This window comes from Coptis chinensis, chromosome 7 (genome assembly GCF_015680905.1).
Source record: "Coptis chinensis isolate HL-2020 chromosome 7, ASM1568090v1, whole genome shotgun sequence".
Taxonomy (NCBI): domain Eukaryota; kingdom Viridiplantae; phylum Streptophyta; class Magnoliopsida; order Ranunculales; family Ranunculaceae; genus Coptis; species Coptis chinensis.
Genome location: NC_141462.1, coordinates 53,661,856 through 53,680,199, shown reverse-complemented (window position 1 = coordinate 53,680,199; position 18,344 = coordinate 53,661,856). Strand labels below are relative to the sequence as shown.

The following is an 18,344-nucleotide window of genomic DNA, read 5'->3' as shown; positions in this document are numbered from 1 at the left end:
TCTTCTTCACAATCTCCTCCGAAAAAGATCACTTCCGACCCAACTGGTGTGTTTTGGCAAATCTTGTCGAACAGTGTCCACTGTATCGTCAATGCTGATTTAGTCTCGAGTTGGTTACAGTCTAAGTAAATGTTGTGGCGTCCTTGACTAGTTCGGCGTACTTTATAGTTATTCATCCATGCTCTAATTTGTGGGACGATATCACAGTCCATATTTGTTCTCAGAAGTGGAGCCATTGTATATACGTACTCATGCCATCAATACTATAATAAAAATAAATATAAAAAATAAACTTGTAATTTAATATAAAGTTATAATACTAAAAATTTAAAACTTACTTGTAAAAGACAGGTGAAGGCACCACATTTTTTTTTGATTTGCAAGCCTGTTTTAAATGAGATCAATAATTCTTTGATGCTGGCGAGGTTCGAGTCTCAGACCTCTGGTATCATCACCCAAAGGTTTTACCGATTTTGCTAGTCGGTACCTGCGTGAAGCCACCACATTGACCATTCGCAACATTATTATTGACTCGGCACGCTTGATCTAACACGTAAATCAAAACTCCAAATATAGCACCACCACAATCAAAGTCATGAATGTATTCTAAAAACCAATAATCTAAACACTCTATGCAACCTAATATCAGTGAACTATCATCCGTAGAGAAGAAACACTGTATGATTAAGTAAAAATAGAAGACTCACAAGTATCTCTTCTGATCTCTATCTATCGGGCACCAACCTTCGTCATTTTCTTTATTAGTATTGTCCATGAACTCATTCACAAAAGAAGAATGTTTGATACCCCCTTTAGACCAATGCTTCGGCCTTATATTGGGCCAACACTCCTCTGCGTAATCAAAAGTCGAGCACCGGCCTTCTCCAAACGTGATTGCCTTTCCTTTTTCTACGCCTATTCTCGTGAGCATAGGAACATCCATTGAAGTAATGCCTATCTCGCTTTGTGGAAAGTGGAAAGTGTGAGTTGTGCCCTACCACTGCTCGATCAAAACATATATTAAACAACGCACAATCAATCTATTACCACCAAATAATGTAGAATCAACCAATTAATTGAATCATAAACAATAATTCACCAACCAAATCATTTGAATTTCGTATTAAATAAATTATTCTTAAGAAAATTAACCTCAATAAAATCGAATTTCCAAATTATAAAGTCATACCTTGTTGCTATATGATTCGCCCAAGCAAAAATCGTTGAGATTCGAGGTGGGAGACCGAGAGAGAATTGGAAGAGAAACTAACAAAGGGAAAGAAAGAAGTTCGCATTTCTATCTGTGAGGTACAAACGACAAAATTTATGTTGTCTGTTGCAATTTAATAGACAAGTTTTTACCGTCAGTCTCCCAAACTTAACAGCTACTAAAAATGTTGGGCATGCTAAAAGGGCACCTTTTACATATCACCCCCTCATTCGAGTTGCTATTATTATTTTGGACTTGCTCTTATTTGTGCAAGCTGTCCGTGTCTCTTTAGCACTTAAAAGTTTAACAAGCTGGTGGAATGGTTTTTGATTTTTTGATTGCCAAAAATACTAAAAATCAAATGTGAAAATCTCAACGATATATATCAAGTTGTCAGGCGAGATGATAAGGCAAACATTTCATCTCTTTTATTTCTAATGGAGTCCTCACTGTTCTGTAGTAGTACAAAATTCTCATCCACAAAACTACTACCCTCGTCCTCGACCACGACTCTAACCGGTTTCCCAAAACCCAAACCCACCAGTTTCCCGACACGTCGCAGTAGTTCAATTCGATCAGCAATAAGTCGAACAAAGAAAGAAGAGACAGTAGAAACAGTAAAAACCCATTTAGAAAACTGTTACCTAGTAGCAGGAATAAAATACAAAGGTTTAACTGTAAAACAATTTCAACAACTCCGAAGTGCATTACCCGAAACAGTAAAACTAGTCGTTGCAAAAAACACATTAGTTGGTAAAGCAATTGAAGGTACACAATGGGAAGCATTGAAGCCATGTATGAAAGGAATGAATGCATGGATGTTTGTTCACACTGAAGAAATTCCTGCTGCTTTAAAACCTTATCGCGATTTTCAGAAAGAGAGGAAACTTGAAGATAATGACTTTACTGGTGGGGTATTTGAAGGGAAGTATTATGAGCCTAGTGATTTTACGCAGTTGGAATCAATGCCGACGAAAGCTGAGATTTATGCTAACTTGTTGGGGTCGTTGCAGAGTCCTGCTTCTGCTTTGGTTGCTACACTTCAAGCTCCTGCTAGGGATTTGGTTATGGTTTTGAAAGCTTATGTTCAGAAATTGGAGGAGCAGGAGAATAATGGTGGGAGTAAGATTGAAGGATAAGGCCTTCTTTTGTAAGAAAATATTTCGTCCCTTTTTGTTCATTTGATTAACTTCAAGTGTATTAGATTTATATGTTTATGTATCTCTTAAAGCTTGTAATTGTATGACTTGTTGTACTGATTTTGTTCAATATCAAGTGCATTGTTATTTCTTGTTATTGATGCCCACTTGTTGACGAGATTTTCTTGCTAATGTTAGTTTTTAGACATAAGTGTATGTTAGGATCGGATAGTCACGGAAAGAATTCATGGGTCTGGTTGTCTGAGTTTGCATTTTTGAGATTATTCTACATTCGCTTGAGATCTCATTTTGTCCACTAATAATTGGATTAGGATGTTATGTAGTTGTATACAGTGTGTGGTTTCACTTCTTTTCTTATGCATTTCTACTATTCCTACCTTCTAGCATGTTTTTTTAATTCAGGATTCTTTAATTGTAGAATATTAATATCCCACCCAATTTAGTGACCATTAAGCTGGTATACTGTGGTAGTTTTTAACCTACTACCCTACTGCGGTTTGTATTCTTTCTAGATAAGAAGTTAAGAACTAGATGTATAGTTTGGATTTTGCATATGACAAATTCATCTGTGTAAATCCCTATTTCATTTGTAGTGTTAAATGACTAGAGAGACTACTTGTCTATAGAAAGAAATGGAAAACAAGGGCTTAGTTAAATCTATTTATCTTCAGTTGGAGACTTTCTTCTCCACTCTTAATAACAACTTTTGTGCTTGGGCTGATTGTTTGAAAGTGGTGTCTCTAACTCCTTGTTTGAGAAGGAACAACTAGGAAATTACAAGTTCATGGGGACTTGAGTACATAGTTATCACTGCTTTTTGTGAATCAGTCTTTGTTTTTCCATTCTCTTCATCTTCTCTCATGTATGCGCACTTCCTGTGGCATATGTGGGGAAATAGATAAATAAACTTTCATTACAGTGCCACCTTGTGCAATCCTCCAAAGTTTTTGTTTTTTGATTGTGCATGTTAAGCTCAATATATATTGCTTTTCTGGTTAAAAGTGGAAAACAGTACACAAACAAAGAAAACACGTTATATCCATCGGTCTTGTTATTTGTTATTTGTTTTATTAGTTGCAGTCACATGGAGTAGTGTAATTGGTTTCCTATAAGCACTTAGAGGAGTAGTTGCAGTCACATGAAAACAAAGAAAGCACTTAGAGGCACCTATAAGCGTCTACAGAAACGCTTAGGCATCCAATGTTTTCATCTTGTTATTTGTTTTATTAGTTGCAGCCACATGGAGTAGTGTAATTGGTTTCCTTTGATAGCTAGGAAACCCCATCCATAATTGAGGGTCTCTTAGTTCTTAAAGCTCATGTTCAGAAATTTGTAGGAGCAGGAAAGTGGTGTGAGTAAAAGTAAAATGGGGATTTTGTTCGTTTTCTTCCAAAAATAGTAAACGTATTTCCTCCCTTATGTTCATTTGATGTTATTGTTGTCAGTAACTATAAGTGATTCAGTTATATATGCATTTTTATATGCTTTGAAGCTTATAAATTTATTACTTATTGTAGCGATTTTCTTAAGTATCATGTGCATTTGCCATTTCTTTTCATTATTGCCCAACTGTTATTATGGAAATTCCAACTTTTAGACAATGACACATTTTAGTTAGGTACAGTATTAAAAAGGCAATATGCACAAATTTTTTATCTTTGGATTGACTGTTTGTTACGTTTGGATAGTCACAAATAGGATTCATGTGTCTGACTGTCTGAGTTTGGAGTTTTGAGATTATTCTACATTTGCTCGACTTTTCTGAATTCATCCACCAAAAAATTGGAGAAGTATGTCATGCAGTTGTGTATACAGTATGTTGTTTCACTTATTTTCTTATGCTTTTCTATTGTTCCAGCGTTAGTTTTTATTGTACTACGTACCAGACGGGTAGGTATTCTTACTAGATCAGATGTTAAGAACTAGATTGTATAGATTGGATTATGCAGTTGGCAATTTCATGTATGTCATTTCTTATTTCTTTTCTAAATCAATGCTTAATGAGAAGAGGGGGTACGCGTTGGAGAAAAAGAAATGAAAAACCACAGCATGATTAAATCTTTAAGCTTTGATTGGATAGGTTCTTTTCCAATATAAATAACTATATTTCTTCTTGAGCTGATTGTTTGGCAGTGATGTTTTTAACTCCTTCATAGAAAAGGAAGAACTAGGAAGTCACAAGTTTATGGGGACTTGAGTGCATAGTTTTCACTGGGTTTTGTGAATCAGTCTTTGTTTTTCCATTCTCTACATCTCCTCTATGTGTATGCACACTTCCTGTGACATCATAGTGAGTATCTGTCGAGCCCCATAGGTCTGCACTTAGAGGCGTCCGCAGGCACACATAGGTGTCCCTTGTTTTAATTTTATAATTTGTTTTATTGTTATATTATTTGCAGGCACATGTTTCCTGCGCTAGCAAGGAAAACCCATCTATATACATCAGGTGGTTCTTAGGGTCCAGTGGCCTACTGGTTAAGAATTTGGTGGTTGGGCCCAAGGTCTTAGATTTGATTCCCACCTTCACCAGGGGAAAGGGCCGAAGAGATTGTTAAAGGACCGAAGAGATTGTTTCTGCTCTTGATTATTTCCTAAGGTAATTTCTTATGTTCTTTTATACTTTATCGTATGTTAAAGTAATGATTCAATTGTTGTTTTTATGAAATTGGGTTGTTAGTTTATGTGTGGATTGTGTTGTTTTGGTTATGGACTGTTAGAATAATGTTAATTGGGTTGTACAATATTGCATTATAATTGTTTGACAAATTGTTTGAAAGGGGAATTATATCATTGTCAATTAAGAAAAGGTTGTGAAATTGGTTTGGATGAAGTTGATTAAAATATTAGATTGTAGTAGGCAGTTATGCGGCTATGCTGTCTAAGGCTCAATTTTTTGTATCGGCGACAATCAAGCAATAGTTCTGTAAGAAAAATCCAAAGATTTATGGTGTGGACATTTTAATATTTAAGGAAAGTTGTCAAACAGGATAGAGACGTCAGGGGAGGGATTAAAGGACCGTGTATTTATGCTATGTTCTCAAACTTTGTGTGTGTGATGTTTAATTTGTCGGGCTTTTCACTTGTTCGGTTAGCCTTTAATATATATATATATATATATTTTTTTTTTTAGTGTATACAATTGATTTTTGTGTAGATAACTAGATATATATAAATTCCTACAAAGCGTATTCCTGATTAATCACCCATGGCCGTGGTAGTAGAAATACTCTCCTTAATCAAGTGCAACATGTGCTAAAGCAAAATCGTGTTGTTTTCATACAAAGCGTATTAGGAATTTATCGTGGTGCCCTACCTGGATGAAATCCCTACACTGTGATCGAATTAATGGGGAACGCTCAAGCTGGATTCGACTAGTTTTGCTCGACAGATTGCAAGGACCATCCAGGTCCAAAGTCTAAACTGCTACAACACAGATCCTTTCAAGGCCACCCTTTCGACAGAGGAAGGTGTATATTGAATAATTGTTGTTGCCCCATGTGCATAGGACTTGTTCCCAACAACAAGAAGAAGAATTAGAAAAAATAATGCCTGTTGCTATTCTTTTCCAAATTCATACATTTTTGCATGTGGCGATAACTACTGATAAAGTAATTATATCATATGTTAGTGCTTCATATGTATGCTTTGTTGATGAAAGTGGATGAATGGAAATATAGAAATTTAGGAATCGGTGCCTTAAATGGTTACTAGTGGTCGTGATTTTGTGTGCCATACAAATGTCCTGAAGCATCAACAATGAAGAACCACTGTTAGACTAATGTGTGAGAAAATTTTCCGCGGCGCTTTGAATGAGCTTATGGAGGATTCCGTGGCATACCTTATTAGACAAATAACAAAATCCATGGCATACATAATTACACAAATAACAAAACAGGGAATACGAATAACAAGCACATGTTATTGTGCAACTAGTTAATGCCCGTGCCAGATGGCACTCAAGACACAGTGCATTTAAATACCACTCCTGCTGACCATCTCCATAGGGGTATATAGCATGCATTACTCATTTCCAGTAGTTTTATAGTTCATAACCATGCCATCGTACACTCAAGTGGGCTTATGACAATCCTACGCATTGACAAACCCACTCATTGCACATACCGCTTACAACTTGATTAACTCAACGCACATCAAAATGAGGAACAAATAAGGGGAGAGAGCCTTAAATTAAGAGCATAAACTCAACAACCCAAACACTATTGTAGACAAATATATTGAAGAGAAGATGGAGTTAACCAACCATCAAGAAATAGACTCAAGTTTTGAAATAGGGACATCTATCTAATAAAAAGCAATGGTGTGGAGCCCACAGAGACTCCATCCAAAAGTTGCTATTGTCTTTTCTAAGTTGTGACATGGCAGATCCAAGTGGTTGGAGAGTTTGTGTAATTTTGTTAAGTGTAATCAATACTATGAGATTTATCCAAAAATCAACCAAAAGTCAACAATTGCAAATTTGGACTTATAAATTGTCAATAGCCCATAAACCTATTAAGCGCCTCCAATTGATTTGGGCTTATAGATAATGGGTAATTGGGATGGCCTTGCGGCTGTAAATTGAGTTATTATTTGGTCTTGGTCTTGTGCGAATATTTTACCTTTAAGATGCATTAATGCGCCTTGCGACGAAGGCGCGATAAGTTGTCGGGGTAATGTCGCAAGCGCGTCGAGGTCTCGCGAGCCGTAGGCACGGGCATACCCTAGTTTGAAATAAAGGAAAACACATACGAATCCAACACATTTATTGTATCGCCGCCTTTAAGAACAAAGAAAGATTATGGGGTGCTAATAAGACTACTCTTAGTTTTAATAATTTTACTATAAATCACCGTCATTAATTTCTCACTCACTTTTTCTCATTGGTATTGATTGATGTCTTTAGAGCGGAACTTATGTGTATACGATATTTGTGGTAGAATTTTTTGTAAATATCCTTTTTGAAGAACTACATCTGGACATGGCCATATAGAGTACGTTATCTATGACTAAAAACCGGTGTTATGAAATCAATGCCAACATATATACTTCACTGACTGGTACTGCGATTTATTAATTGTCGCTGTGATAGTTTGAAAAGCAACTCCGAATTTGAAGAGCCAAAGATATTCTTCGGATGAGTACCGGATTTCGAGCTTTCTCTTTAGTCAAAGCGCTTGAACGACTTTAGTCACACAATGAAGCACCGTAAGTGATAAATCATGTCTTATTGCAAAACCCATCTTTAGATTGGAGTTGCATGATATATGGACTAATGTGTAAGATTTTCAACCAATGGGTAAAGACCTTGGCCACCAGAACGTGAAGTGAGAGGGAGAGGGAGAGTGGGAGCGTGAAAGCGTTTAACTTGAAATGCTATGCAATCCAAAGCGCTTCCTATGCATAAAATTTATTTATTTGTTTGCGTCAATGATATAAATTTTTTCCATTAATTAGCACATATGTGCATGTTTGACTGATATTATGGAAGAAATGATAGAAAGTGGGATCCATTTCTGTCAGTGCAACAATTTAACAATGAAATTATTTACTCAATGCACGCATCACATTGAGGATGATCGACACTTTCACAAATGGAAATAAACTATTGTTACCCATGTATGAAAGACACTATGGCATAGGCGCTTCCGATCATACACATTAAAATGAGAGAAAATAGTTGTGGCTGGTTGCAGAGTTACGGTCATGCGTGGCCATGCATTCCTCAACAATTCAAAGACTAAATGAATATGGTTTGTGTACTGCCAGCTATTAGCACCCTAATGCATTGGTCAATCAGCTGGCTTTTGACACCCTGAGCTGGGTTCCAATCACCACAACTACAATATTTGTTTGTTTTTTTTTTTTTAGCAGCTTTGCATATAAAGAAACAAAAAAAAAACAAAAAAATGCATAAAACGATGTTGTGGGGATTCGAACTGTTGACCATTTGTGAAACTGATGTTATTACCGGTTCGGCGGCTCGTGTTTTAAAGTTGAAAATTGGATGACAAATTGGCCATCAACACGTATCTCGATGATAATCGGCACACATCAGACCTTTGGATGGTGCTCAAACAGATCTGGACCGTTCTTTGTTATAGTTTTGTCTTTTAGTGCAGAAAAAAATCCCTATCTTATTAGATAGATAATAGAACCATACGTTTACGTCCATATTGCCAATGTTTTAAAAAGCGTTTGAGGCGTACATACTAAAACGCCCTGGAAGTGTTGAGTAATGGGTCCATATATGCATTGGAAGTGTAAGCTTGAGTGAGGCGCGTTCCCAAGGCATACGCCTCAGTTGTGAGGGCCTAAAAGCCTCCATCATACGAGAGTTTATTATATATATATATATATATATATATATATATATATATATATATATATATATATATATAGTTTTTTATACCATGGTTTAGGGATCCTCTTTACAAAATGAGTTAAAATAATATTTGGTGGATATGATCTCTTAACTAAATATATATATATATATATATATATATATATATATATATATATATATATATATATATATATATATATATAACTTTTCTTTGAATTTTTAAACACGTAAGCGCGTTTGCCTCCATCATTGACTTTAGAACCATACAACACTGGAATGTAAGAGAGCAATATATAACACAGTCGATCAATTTTTCAACCAACAGAAACACATAGCTAGGCTGCAGTTTTACAATCTCTTTTCCCATTGTTGTAACCTCTTTTTCTCTCCTTCTCTTCCTCTCTTCTTATTCTCTCTTAGCCTCTATCCCCCTCTGTTTTTTTCTCTCTCTTTCACTGTTATCTTTACAACCCCCTTACATTCTGTATGCTCAAATATTACAACCTATGAACTCATTAGTATTAGGGTATCTTTTTTTTCTCTCTCTCTCCTCTCTCTCATCTTTTCCTCTTCTTTATTTTTCTTCTTTTTTTATATCTCTTCTTTTTTCTTCTAACTCCCTTTCTCATCTGGTTCGTCGATCTCTTCCCATCTCATCCTCTCTCCTTTCCACCTGTCCTTACCTATATATGGCAGTTCTTGGCAGTTAGGTTACCGCGGATCTGATCCGCTGCATCATGTATCCTATTCACTACTCAGCATACGGCCCACTTGCCACATAACCTCCATCTCCATCTGGTTCGTCCATCTCTTCCCATCTCATGCTCTCCTCCTTTTCACCTGTCCTTACCTATATATGGCAGTTCTCGGTAGTTAGGTTACCGCGGATCTGATCTGCTGCATCATGTATCCTCTTCACTACTCAGCATACCACCCCTTTGCCACATGTAACATCCTACGTCATGAATACGTCCACTACAGATGCCCTCTCTCGGTCCTGTTGATAGTCCACAGACAGACAATGGGGCCGAAACCTAACGTCTATTGTCCGAGGTCTATTTATATTATTTACCACTGTTTCCTCTGCTATGTAGCACGTGCTCCATCTGTATCGACACGTGGGAACAACGCATGCGACTCTGCCTCTAACTTTGCAAATATCAAGACCCCACATGTCCCCTTTTCTCTGGTTTCTAGCTTTGCAATTACCTCTTTACCCCTGTCCCTTCAAATCCCGCTCAAACTCCTCATTCCCCTCAAACCCCAAACCCTTAACTCCCAAACCCTTAACTCCCTTTTCTCTTTTTTCCTTCAACTCAACTTTTCTTTTCCTCCACATCTTACTCTCCCTTTCTACGGTTCCATAATCTTATGGATCTAGCTTGCATCACTTGGGTTTTCTCTTTTGATCACTCCATTTTCTTGGCTACTGCGTATCTCAGGTTTGTTTTTCACCGTCAATCTTCCTTTCGTTTATTGCTATATTCCTGTTTCGGTACTGTTACGCGCTCTTTCCTTCTTTCATAGCATATATTCTTCCCCATTGTTTCAAGTTACCACTACTATTGTTAATTTTAGCATGTCGGGATCGGAATCGGTGGATACCTCCACCACCAGATCCGATAGATCTAAGACTTCCACTTCCAAGTCTAGTCATCCCACCGCGGATCGATCAGGATCCCCGGCCTCAGATTCTGCCAGTCCGGCCGCTGTCCCCTCTACTTCAGGGAGGAAGGCTTCTCTTCCGCCCCCTCCATCATATTACCGCAGACCTAATTTAGTTACAGTCAAAGCTGCTTATGGCATCCTAGATGATGTAGTATTAGAACACGTGTCTGGCATAGGGGTGGGAATTTGGCCCTAACGACCCTAATCCGGCCCTGACCGACCCGACCCTAAGCCCTATAAAGCCCTCACAACTAAAGCCCTCATAGAGTTTAGGGCAGGGCCGATCCGACCCTAAGGCCTTCTAGGGCAGGGCTAGGGCTAAGGTTTTGAAACATAGGCCCGACCCTAATTCAGCCCTAACCAAGCCCTAGTTATAGTTTTACATTTTCACTATAAATTTAAGTACCATAATTATCCAACTCTTTGTTAAATATTTTAAATTAAAATAACATTGTCCTTTGTAATTTATCATTTACACCCAAAGGTACTTCCATTAACTTGTCTTATATAACAAAAACTTATCAACCTATCTAGCTGCCATGAAGAACAATGAGCGCTAGCCTAATAAAAAAATAAGACTTTATTCCTTTGATCATCAAATCAAAGTCTAGAACTTATTATTCTCAATTTATTTTCCTACTTACTTCTTATAAATTATATTTTTATTCACATCCAAGCCAAGTCTAGAACTAAAGGTTTCCGTCCACACCATTAAAACGAAATACATAATAGACATTTGTAACATAGAAACAAAAAAAACAACCTTTGTCTGAAAAATGACATTTGTAAAACGAAGAAAATATATAGGCCCGGCCCTAAAACCCGACCCTAAAGCCTTTAAAGAGGGCTTAGAGTAGGGTCAGGGCTTGAGATTTAGACTTGTGACCCGGCCCGACCCGACCTTAATATCTAAAAGGCTTTTAAATGTTTAGGGCCGGGCTAGCCCGACCCGGCCCATTGCCCACCCCTAGTCTAGCATCACTCATTTTCCCCACTTGGTACCACTGCGGCCCGTTTGTCTTGTTGCGACCGTTGGCCAAATAGCGGCAAGTTTGCGTTTCCCTCTGACCTTACTTGACGTCGAGGTATGCAATCATTTCAATATCCCACCCTGTCAAGGCATAGGTAACCTCTGGCGTGTTATGTACACCGCTAACCATTACAATAAAACCCACACTCCTAAAATCCACCTTCAAGATATAATCAGCCATTTTTATGTGAAAAAAAGCACCAAATTTGGTAGTGTAGGATATCTGTCTTTATGTACTCGTCTGCAGAAGAAGTCCTTTGTCCTCCGCCTTACGACTTCTAACAAGGTGTGGCACTACTATCCCTTGTATGTGTCTGGAAGTTTCCTTTCTGCGGATCTTCCTTCAGAAGTTTCTCTAAGGCACCTCAATTTCCTTAAGAGTGGTAAGTCAAACCCTTTAATCCGCTGTACTTTTGTATAACTTTGTTTTTTAATCTGCCCTTTTCTCTGTGAATCAGGTTGGACACCAGATTCACGATCTCAACTATACACCGACATCTTCTCTGCAATCTTTCAAGAGCTCCCGTGATCTAGGAAACGCCTAGTGCAAAGTTCTCGGCATTGACCCTGAAAAAGGCAGCCCTCTCTACAAAATATTGGTAAGTACCACGGTCCCCTCTATAGGTTGCCGCCCCCCGAAGAACGAAAACCAAAATCATCTCCACCTCCCCAATGAAAATGTAAAGCCCACAAGTCATTTGGATACACAACCAAGATCTCCCACTCCCAAGCCGCCGCCTAGAGAGCCCACAGAGCCGCCGCTCCATCTAATGCCCCTGCCCCCAATACCACCCCTTCTTCATATTCTACGTTAGCAGACGATTTTGCACATCCCTCTTCTGTTCCATCCTCCACCATGGCCTCCAACAAATCCTCTAAACTCAAACTCTGGGAAAGCGACTCAGATGGTGATGAACCTGTTGAAATCGCTGTCAAGAGCCCCCCAGCCAAAAAGGCCAGAACTGACCCTGTAGGTCCCTCTGAACCTCAAACTAAATTGACGCGGCCATCGACTCAGACACGTCATCATGGCACCCACAATTCAAGGCCAAGAGATTGCGAAGTTAACATTTGCGACTCGTCACTGGAAAACCCGGCGGTCGCGGCGTCTTTGTTTTTCAGCTCTCACCTTCCACGAGACCAAGCTTACGGTGATTCTAACTCGTTCGCATATCACCGCACAGCCATATATACCGGATGGGAAAAGGTGTGTTAGTGTCCCTTTCCCTTTCTTTTTCCTTGTAACTCTTTCTAACAAGTATTTGTCCTCAGATGAGCCTGGACATCGGCTATGTGGTACGCGAACTGGCCAAAACCTTGGAGGCTCTGGATGTCGTGAAGAAGGAGATTGATGGTCCTGATAGTTGGAAAGCCAGATATACCAAGTTAGAAAAGGACTGGGATGATCTTCGAATCAATGCGGTGAAGGCCTAGAGAGCTTTGCAGCAAGCTGAGGATAAGCACCGCGACTATGTTGTGGGGGTCACGTCTAAACTGGATAGCCAAAAGGAGTTGGAGAAGATTGCTATTCAAGTTGCAGTGGATAAGGCTGTAAAGGAGGCCGCTGACAGATTCTGAAGCCTGGTAGATAAGAAGATAGCCCGCCAACTAAGTCAACAACTCGAAGAACTCACTGCTGTTGGTTGTCTGCTCCCCACTGCGCCTTCAGTCCCTTCTATTGAAATTGCATCACCATCCCCAATTGCTCCTGAGGTCGCGATACCAACGTCCCCTCAGGCCACTCCCAGCGTGGTCACCTCTCCGATTGAAGTGGACGATGACATCACTACCGCGGTGGAGGCTACCGAGGTGTCTTCTCAGAAGGATGTAGTTGAAGGCCAAGAATGATGCACTGAAATTTGTATTTTTATTTTCCGACATTCACTCATCTTGACATTTTGAAATTTTGGGTTTGTATGTTTATACTCTAGCCTGTTTTGATGGGTATGCCTAGCAGGTTTTTAAGCAAATTACATTTGCCTCTCATATGTTGCTCAACTTTCTATCTTTCATAATGTGATGCATATCCTCATTTGAATTACCTCGGTTTTATTAAACGCTGTGAATCTCTGTGGGGGCAATTCCGATTGCCCCCAAGTTGATTTGGACATGTAGTGAAGGCTCGGCTCGCCCCTTAGTATTTGGATGGTTGTGATGCCTTGTGGGGGCAATTCAGATTGCCCCCAGTTTGATTCGGACATAAAGTCCGTGAAGGGCTCATCCCCCCCGTTGTCTTTGGACAGCTATGAAGCCTCTTGGGAGCAGCTCATTCTGCCCCCAGTTTGATTTGGACCTTAGTCCGTGATGGGCTCAACCCCCCCCCGCTATCTTTGATCAGCTGTGAAGCCTGATGGGGGCAACTCATTTTGCCCCAGTTTGATTTGGACGTTTTAGTCCGCGAAGGGCTCATCCCCCCTGCTCTCTTTGGATGGCTGTGAAGCCTCTTGGGAGCAGCTCATTTTGCCCCCAGTTTGATTGTAACCTTAGTCCACGAAGGGGCTCATCCCGCTCTCTTTGGACGGCTGTGAAGCCTCTTGGGAGCAGCTCATTTTGCCCCCAGTTTGATTTGGACCTTAGTCCGCGAAGGGCTCATCCCCCCCGCTGTCTTTGATCAGCTCTGAAGCCTGATGGGGGCATCTCATTTTGCCCCCAGTTTGATTTGGACCTTAGTCTGCGAAAGGCTCATCTCCCCCGCTGTCCTAACTCAACCATTATTCATGCCATGTTTGGAAGAAATGCATTCTTTATTTCATTGACTTAGAATTTGAAACGCAATACATATTCTTATCACTCTACATACATAAAGACTTTTCTTATCCCACTGGAAAGTCAACGCTGCTTCTTTCATGGAATTTCTTCAGCATTCTGATATTCCATGGTTTCTCAATCTCTGCCCCTGCCGGCGTCTTAATCTTGTATGTTCCAGAAGTTCCCTTCTCTATCACGACATACGGTCCTTCCTAATTGGGTGCCAGTTTGCCATCATTCTCCTTCTTGGTAGCTGGTGTAACTCTTCGCAACACCAAATCCCCAACCATGAATGCTCGCGGCTTTACTCGTTTATCATACTGTCTCTGTAGTTTTCGATGGTACTCCTCCAGTCGCATGCGAGCTATATCTCTTTTTTCCTCGATGACATTCAACTCGATGGCTAATATCTTCTCATTTAGTCCAATTTCCATAGCCCTGGTTCTTGTCGTTTTCTCTATCATTTCCACAGGTATAACTGCCTCTACCCTATATGCCATTGCGAATGGTGATGCATTTGTGGAGGTTCGCGGTGTTGTACGATAAGCCCATAAAACATGATTCAATTCATCGGCCCACGCTCCCTTCCAGTCTTCTAACTTTCTCTTTAAATTGTCCATGATGATTTTGTTCGATGATTCCGCTTGCCCATTCCCCTCCGGATTGTATGGCGCCGAGAACCCTTGTTTCACTTTGTAGGCTTGAAGGAATTGGCACACCTTTTTCCCAGTAAATTGTGTTCCATTATCTGCGATGATTGTGTACGGCAAACCGAATCTACATATGATGTTCTCCCAAAGGAACTTCTTCACATTCTCTTCTTTGACTTCCTGTAATGCCACTCCCTCCACCCACTTGGTAAAATAATCAGTAGCGGCCAGCATAAATCTTCTTTTTTCGCTTGCCATGGGTAAGGGCCCAACTATATCCAATGCCCACATGGCGAATGGTCACGGACTAAACACATTATGCAACAGCTTAGCTGGGGAATGTATGAGTTGTGAAAACCTCTGGAATTTCTCACATGTTGTTGCATACTCTGTCGCATCCCTCTTCATATGGGGCCAAAAATACCCCTGAGATATCAATCTGTGGGTTGTCGTTCGCCCAATTGAGTGACTTCCGCAATCACCTTCGTGGACCTCGGCTAGCACTTCTTGGACCTGCTGAGGCCCTATACACCTTAATAGTGGTCTGCTGAAACTTTTCCTGTACAAATCCCCCTCTAATAGAACGTATCTCTGACTTACTTGCTCCATCCTTCGTCTCTCCTGTTTATTCTCTATCTCTACTCCCCTCAGAAAAGTTTTTATTGGCGTCATCCAACACGACTCCTTCTCAGTGGTGAGCAGTACACCTTCCTCTTCTGATGTACTTGGTTTGCTCAACACCCTTACTTCAATCGAACGACCCTTTGTTCTTGGAAGTACAGTAGCCACATATGCTAAAATGCCAGCATGTCTATTTTCCCCGCTGCCCAAATGGGCGAACTGGATCTTTTTGAACTTGCTTGCTTTTCTTTGTAGGACCTCCAGATACCGCGCCATCCTTGGGCAGTGTGCCACAAACCCCCCATTCATCTGACAGATAACCAAGTTAGAGTCAGAGTACACCGATAACTCGCTTACTCCCAGATCTTGTGCCAAATCCAAACCTGCTATCACTGCTTCATATTCAGACTCATTATTAGAAGCCGCAAACCCCAATTTCATTGACAACTCCAGCCTTGTGTTTTCAGGAGTCACCAAAACAACGCCAATTCCATTCCCCGTATCTGTAGCGGATTCATTCGTGAATACTCTCCATCCATTTCGCATATCCCACGGATCCAATGGATCACAGTTAGGTTCTCCCTCCTGGACCATTTCCTCTCCCCAAGTTGGATCCTCAGCTGGGAATTCAGCCAGGAACTCCGCCATGGCTTGCGCCTTTTCTACCGTTCTGATCTGATATTGGATTTCGTAACAACTAAGCATCATAGCCCATTTTAGCATTCTGCCTGACTTTTCTGCCTTCAACGCTTGTTTGAGGGGTAGATTTGTTATCACTACTACTGAATGAGCCTCAAAATAGGGCTTCAACTTTAACGCAGAGAAAATCAAAGTCAATGCGTACTTCTCAATTCTACTGTATCGCGTCTCCGCGTCTAGCATGGTTTTACTCTGAAAGTAAGTTGGCTTCTCTATTTTTTCTACAATTCACACTAGGGTGAAGCTTATCGATATTTCAAACCCCCCAAATACGATACGGTTTCTCTCCCCATTTCGGTCGCGCGACAAATAAAGGTGCTTGTCCTAAATAAACCTTTAACTCCTGAAAGGCTTCTTCACACTCAGCGGTCCATTGGAAATCTGGCGTTTTCCTCAACAAATGATACAGCAGTCTACATTTGTCCGATAATTTAGAAATAAATCTGTTCAATATCGCGACTTTTCCAGCCAATCGTTGCACCTCTTTCACACACTAAGGGGACGACATCTCCACCAATGATCTAATCTGCTCAGGATTCGCCTCTATTCCATGGTAAGTAACTATGTAACCCAAGAACTTTTCTGAAGTGACCCCGAAAGTGCATTTCTCGGGGTTGAGTTTCAGCTTATGCCTCCGTAGTATGTGAAAAGTTTATTGGAGACCCCCCAAGTGTTCCTCCTTTGACATGCTTTTTTCCACCATATCATCAATATATATTTCCATGCCCTTCCTAATCTTGCCTTCAAACATTTTCTCCCTTAACCGCTAAAATGTAGCCCCCGGATTCTTTAAACCAAAAGGCATTCTTGTATAACAGTAAGTACCTCCTTCCACCACGAAGGTTGTCTTTTCCTGATCTGGGCCGAACATCGCGACCTGATTATATCCCATGGATGTATCCATGAAAGAAAACACCTTGAAACCAGCAGCTCTGTCTCCTAACTCATCCACTCGCGGCATAGGATAACAGTCGTTTGGACACTTTTTATTAACGTCTGTGAAGTCAACACACATTCTGACATTGCCGTTCTTTTTTGGAACAGTGATGACGTTGGATAGCCATTCCGTGCATTCCACATCCCTGATAATCCCCGCACCTTTCAGCCGTATAACTTCCTCGCGAATCCCTTCTGCGTATTTGGGTCTAACGCTTCTCCTCTTTTGTCTTACAGGCTTCGCGTCCTCCTTCATATGCAAGTGATGACAAGCAAACTCTGGGTATATCCCTGTGATATCTTCAATCACCCATGCAAATATATCCGCATTCTCTGTTAACAATTGTACTAGCTTGATTTTCCATTCCTCCGGCAAGTCTGACCCGACCGATGTAAACTTCTCTTCCTCTCCTACCCCCAGGTTCACGACCTCAAGCTCATTCAAAGTTTTCGGTCCCTGAGTAGGTTCGTATCCTTCTATCGAATCCGCCTCCTGTGATTGATATGTTGCTCCTTGCTCGGGTATCAACTTCTCCCCTACTGTTCTGCGGACCATATTTTTTACAGTCACCTTATGTATGTTCTGCGCGGCCACTTGATCCCCCCTTATTTCATATATCCCACCCTTTGTGGGGAAGCGGATCATCTGATAATATGTCGACAGAATGTCCTTCATTTCATGGATCCATCTTCTCCCCAGAATGGCATTATATTGGGACCCCGTATCCACCACCATAAACCTTGTGAATACCGTCGTCAGACTTGCTGTTATTAGTAGTGTTAACTCCTTCATGGGCTCTGTCATGCTACCATTGAAGCCATACAAATTGGTCTGAGGAGCCTTTAACTGATTTCTATCGATGTTCATCTCTTCCATGGCCCCTTTAAATAATAGATCCACCAAACTTCCACAGTCTATCAACACCCGCTTCATTAGATAATTACCCATTGCTATGGTAATCACCAAAGCATCCTCATGCGGCAAAATCACAGATTCCAAGTCTTTCGGGGTGAACATTATGTTTCCCTCACCCATCGCGGTTCCCAAAACTAACTGTGGCGTGCTCGCCACCTCATTTTACCTGCTGTAAGCTCGCCGTCTTTCTTATCTTGTCTCGGTGTGCATTTCTTCCGAGTGTCTCTCCACTGAAAATGACATTTATAGTTCCTAAGATCCTGGCAGGAGCCTGCGCTCTCTCAGCATGACGCACCTCCACGACAAATTCTCTAAGCATCCCCTTCTTAATCATTCTTTCCACCAGCCACTTCAAAGCATAAC

The 18,344-nt window shown here is 40.6% G+C and overlaps 3 protein-coding genes and 1 long non-coding RNA gene across 5 annotated transcripts; 1 reads left to right on the top strand and 3 right to left on the bottom strand.

The window, feature by feature from the left end:
* Positions 1-374: 374 nt before the first annotated feature.
* On the bottom strand, positions 375-1,462 carry LOC147487955 (uncharacterized). Its single transcript, XR_015201800.1, has 3 exons — positions 1,190-1,462; positions 708-1,000; positions 375-487 (listed from the first exon to the last, which is right to left on the bottom strand). It is a non-coding gene; the product is annotated as an uncharacterized LOC147487955 (long non-coding RNA).
* A 142-nt stretch (positions 1,463-1,604) lies between these two features.
* EMB3136 (Ribosomal protein L10 family protein) lies at positions 1,605-6,005 on the top strand. 2 transcript variants are annotated; one of them, XR_015201799.1, is made up of 3 exons: positions 1,605-2,360; positions 4,770-4,966; positions 5,655-6,005. XR_015201799.1 is itself a non-coding variant. In XM_086572075.1 (2 exons), exon 1 carries the CDS (start codon positions 1,648-1,650, stop codon positions 2,347-2,349), a length of 702 nt encoding a protein of 233 aa, XP_086428201.1. In that variant the 5' UTR covers positions 1,605-1,647; the 3' UTR covers positions 2,350-2,360; positions 4,770-5,155. The 2 variants fall into 2 exon arrangements, 1 of the variants encoding a protein (XP_086428201.1); XM_086572075.1 differs by lacking the exon at positions 5,655-6,005 and having other exon boundaries at positions 4,770-5,155.
* A 9,104-nt stretch (positions 6,006-15,109) lies between these two features.
* On the bottom strand, positions 15,110-16,312 carry LOC147487953 (uncharacterized). The gene has a single exon (XM_086574214.1). It carries the CDS (start codon positions 16,310-16,312, stop codon positions 15,110-15,112), a length of 1,203 nt encoding a protein of 400 aa, XP_086430340.1.
* Positions 16,313-16,895: 583 nt separating this feature from the next.
* On the bottom strand, positions 16,896-18,101 carry LOC147487952 (uncharacterized). The gene has a single exon (XM_086574213.1). The coding sequence runs from the start codon at positions 18,099-18,101 to the stop codon at positions 16,896-16,898; it is 1,206 nt and encodes a 401-aa protein (XP_086430339.1).
* Positions 18,102-18,344: the final 243 nt, after the last annotated feature.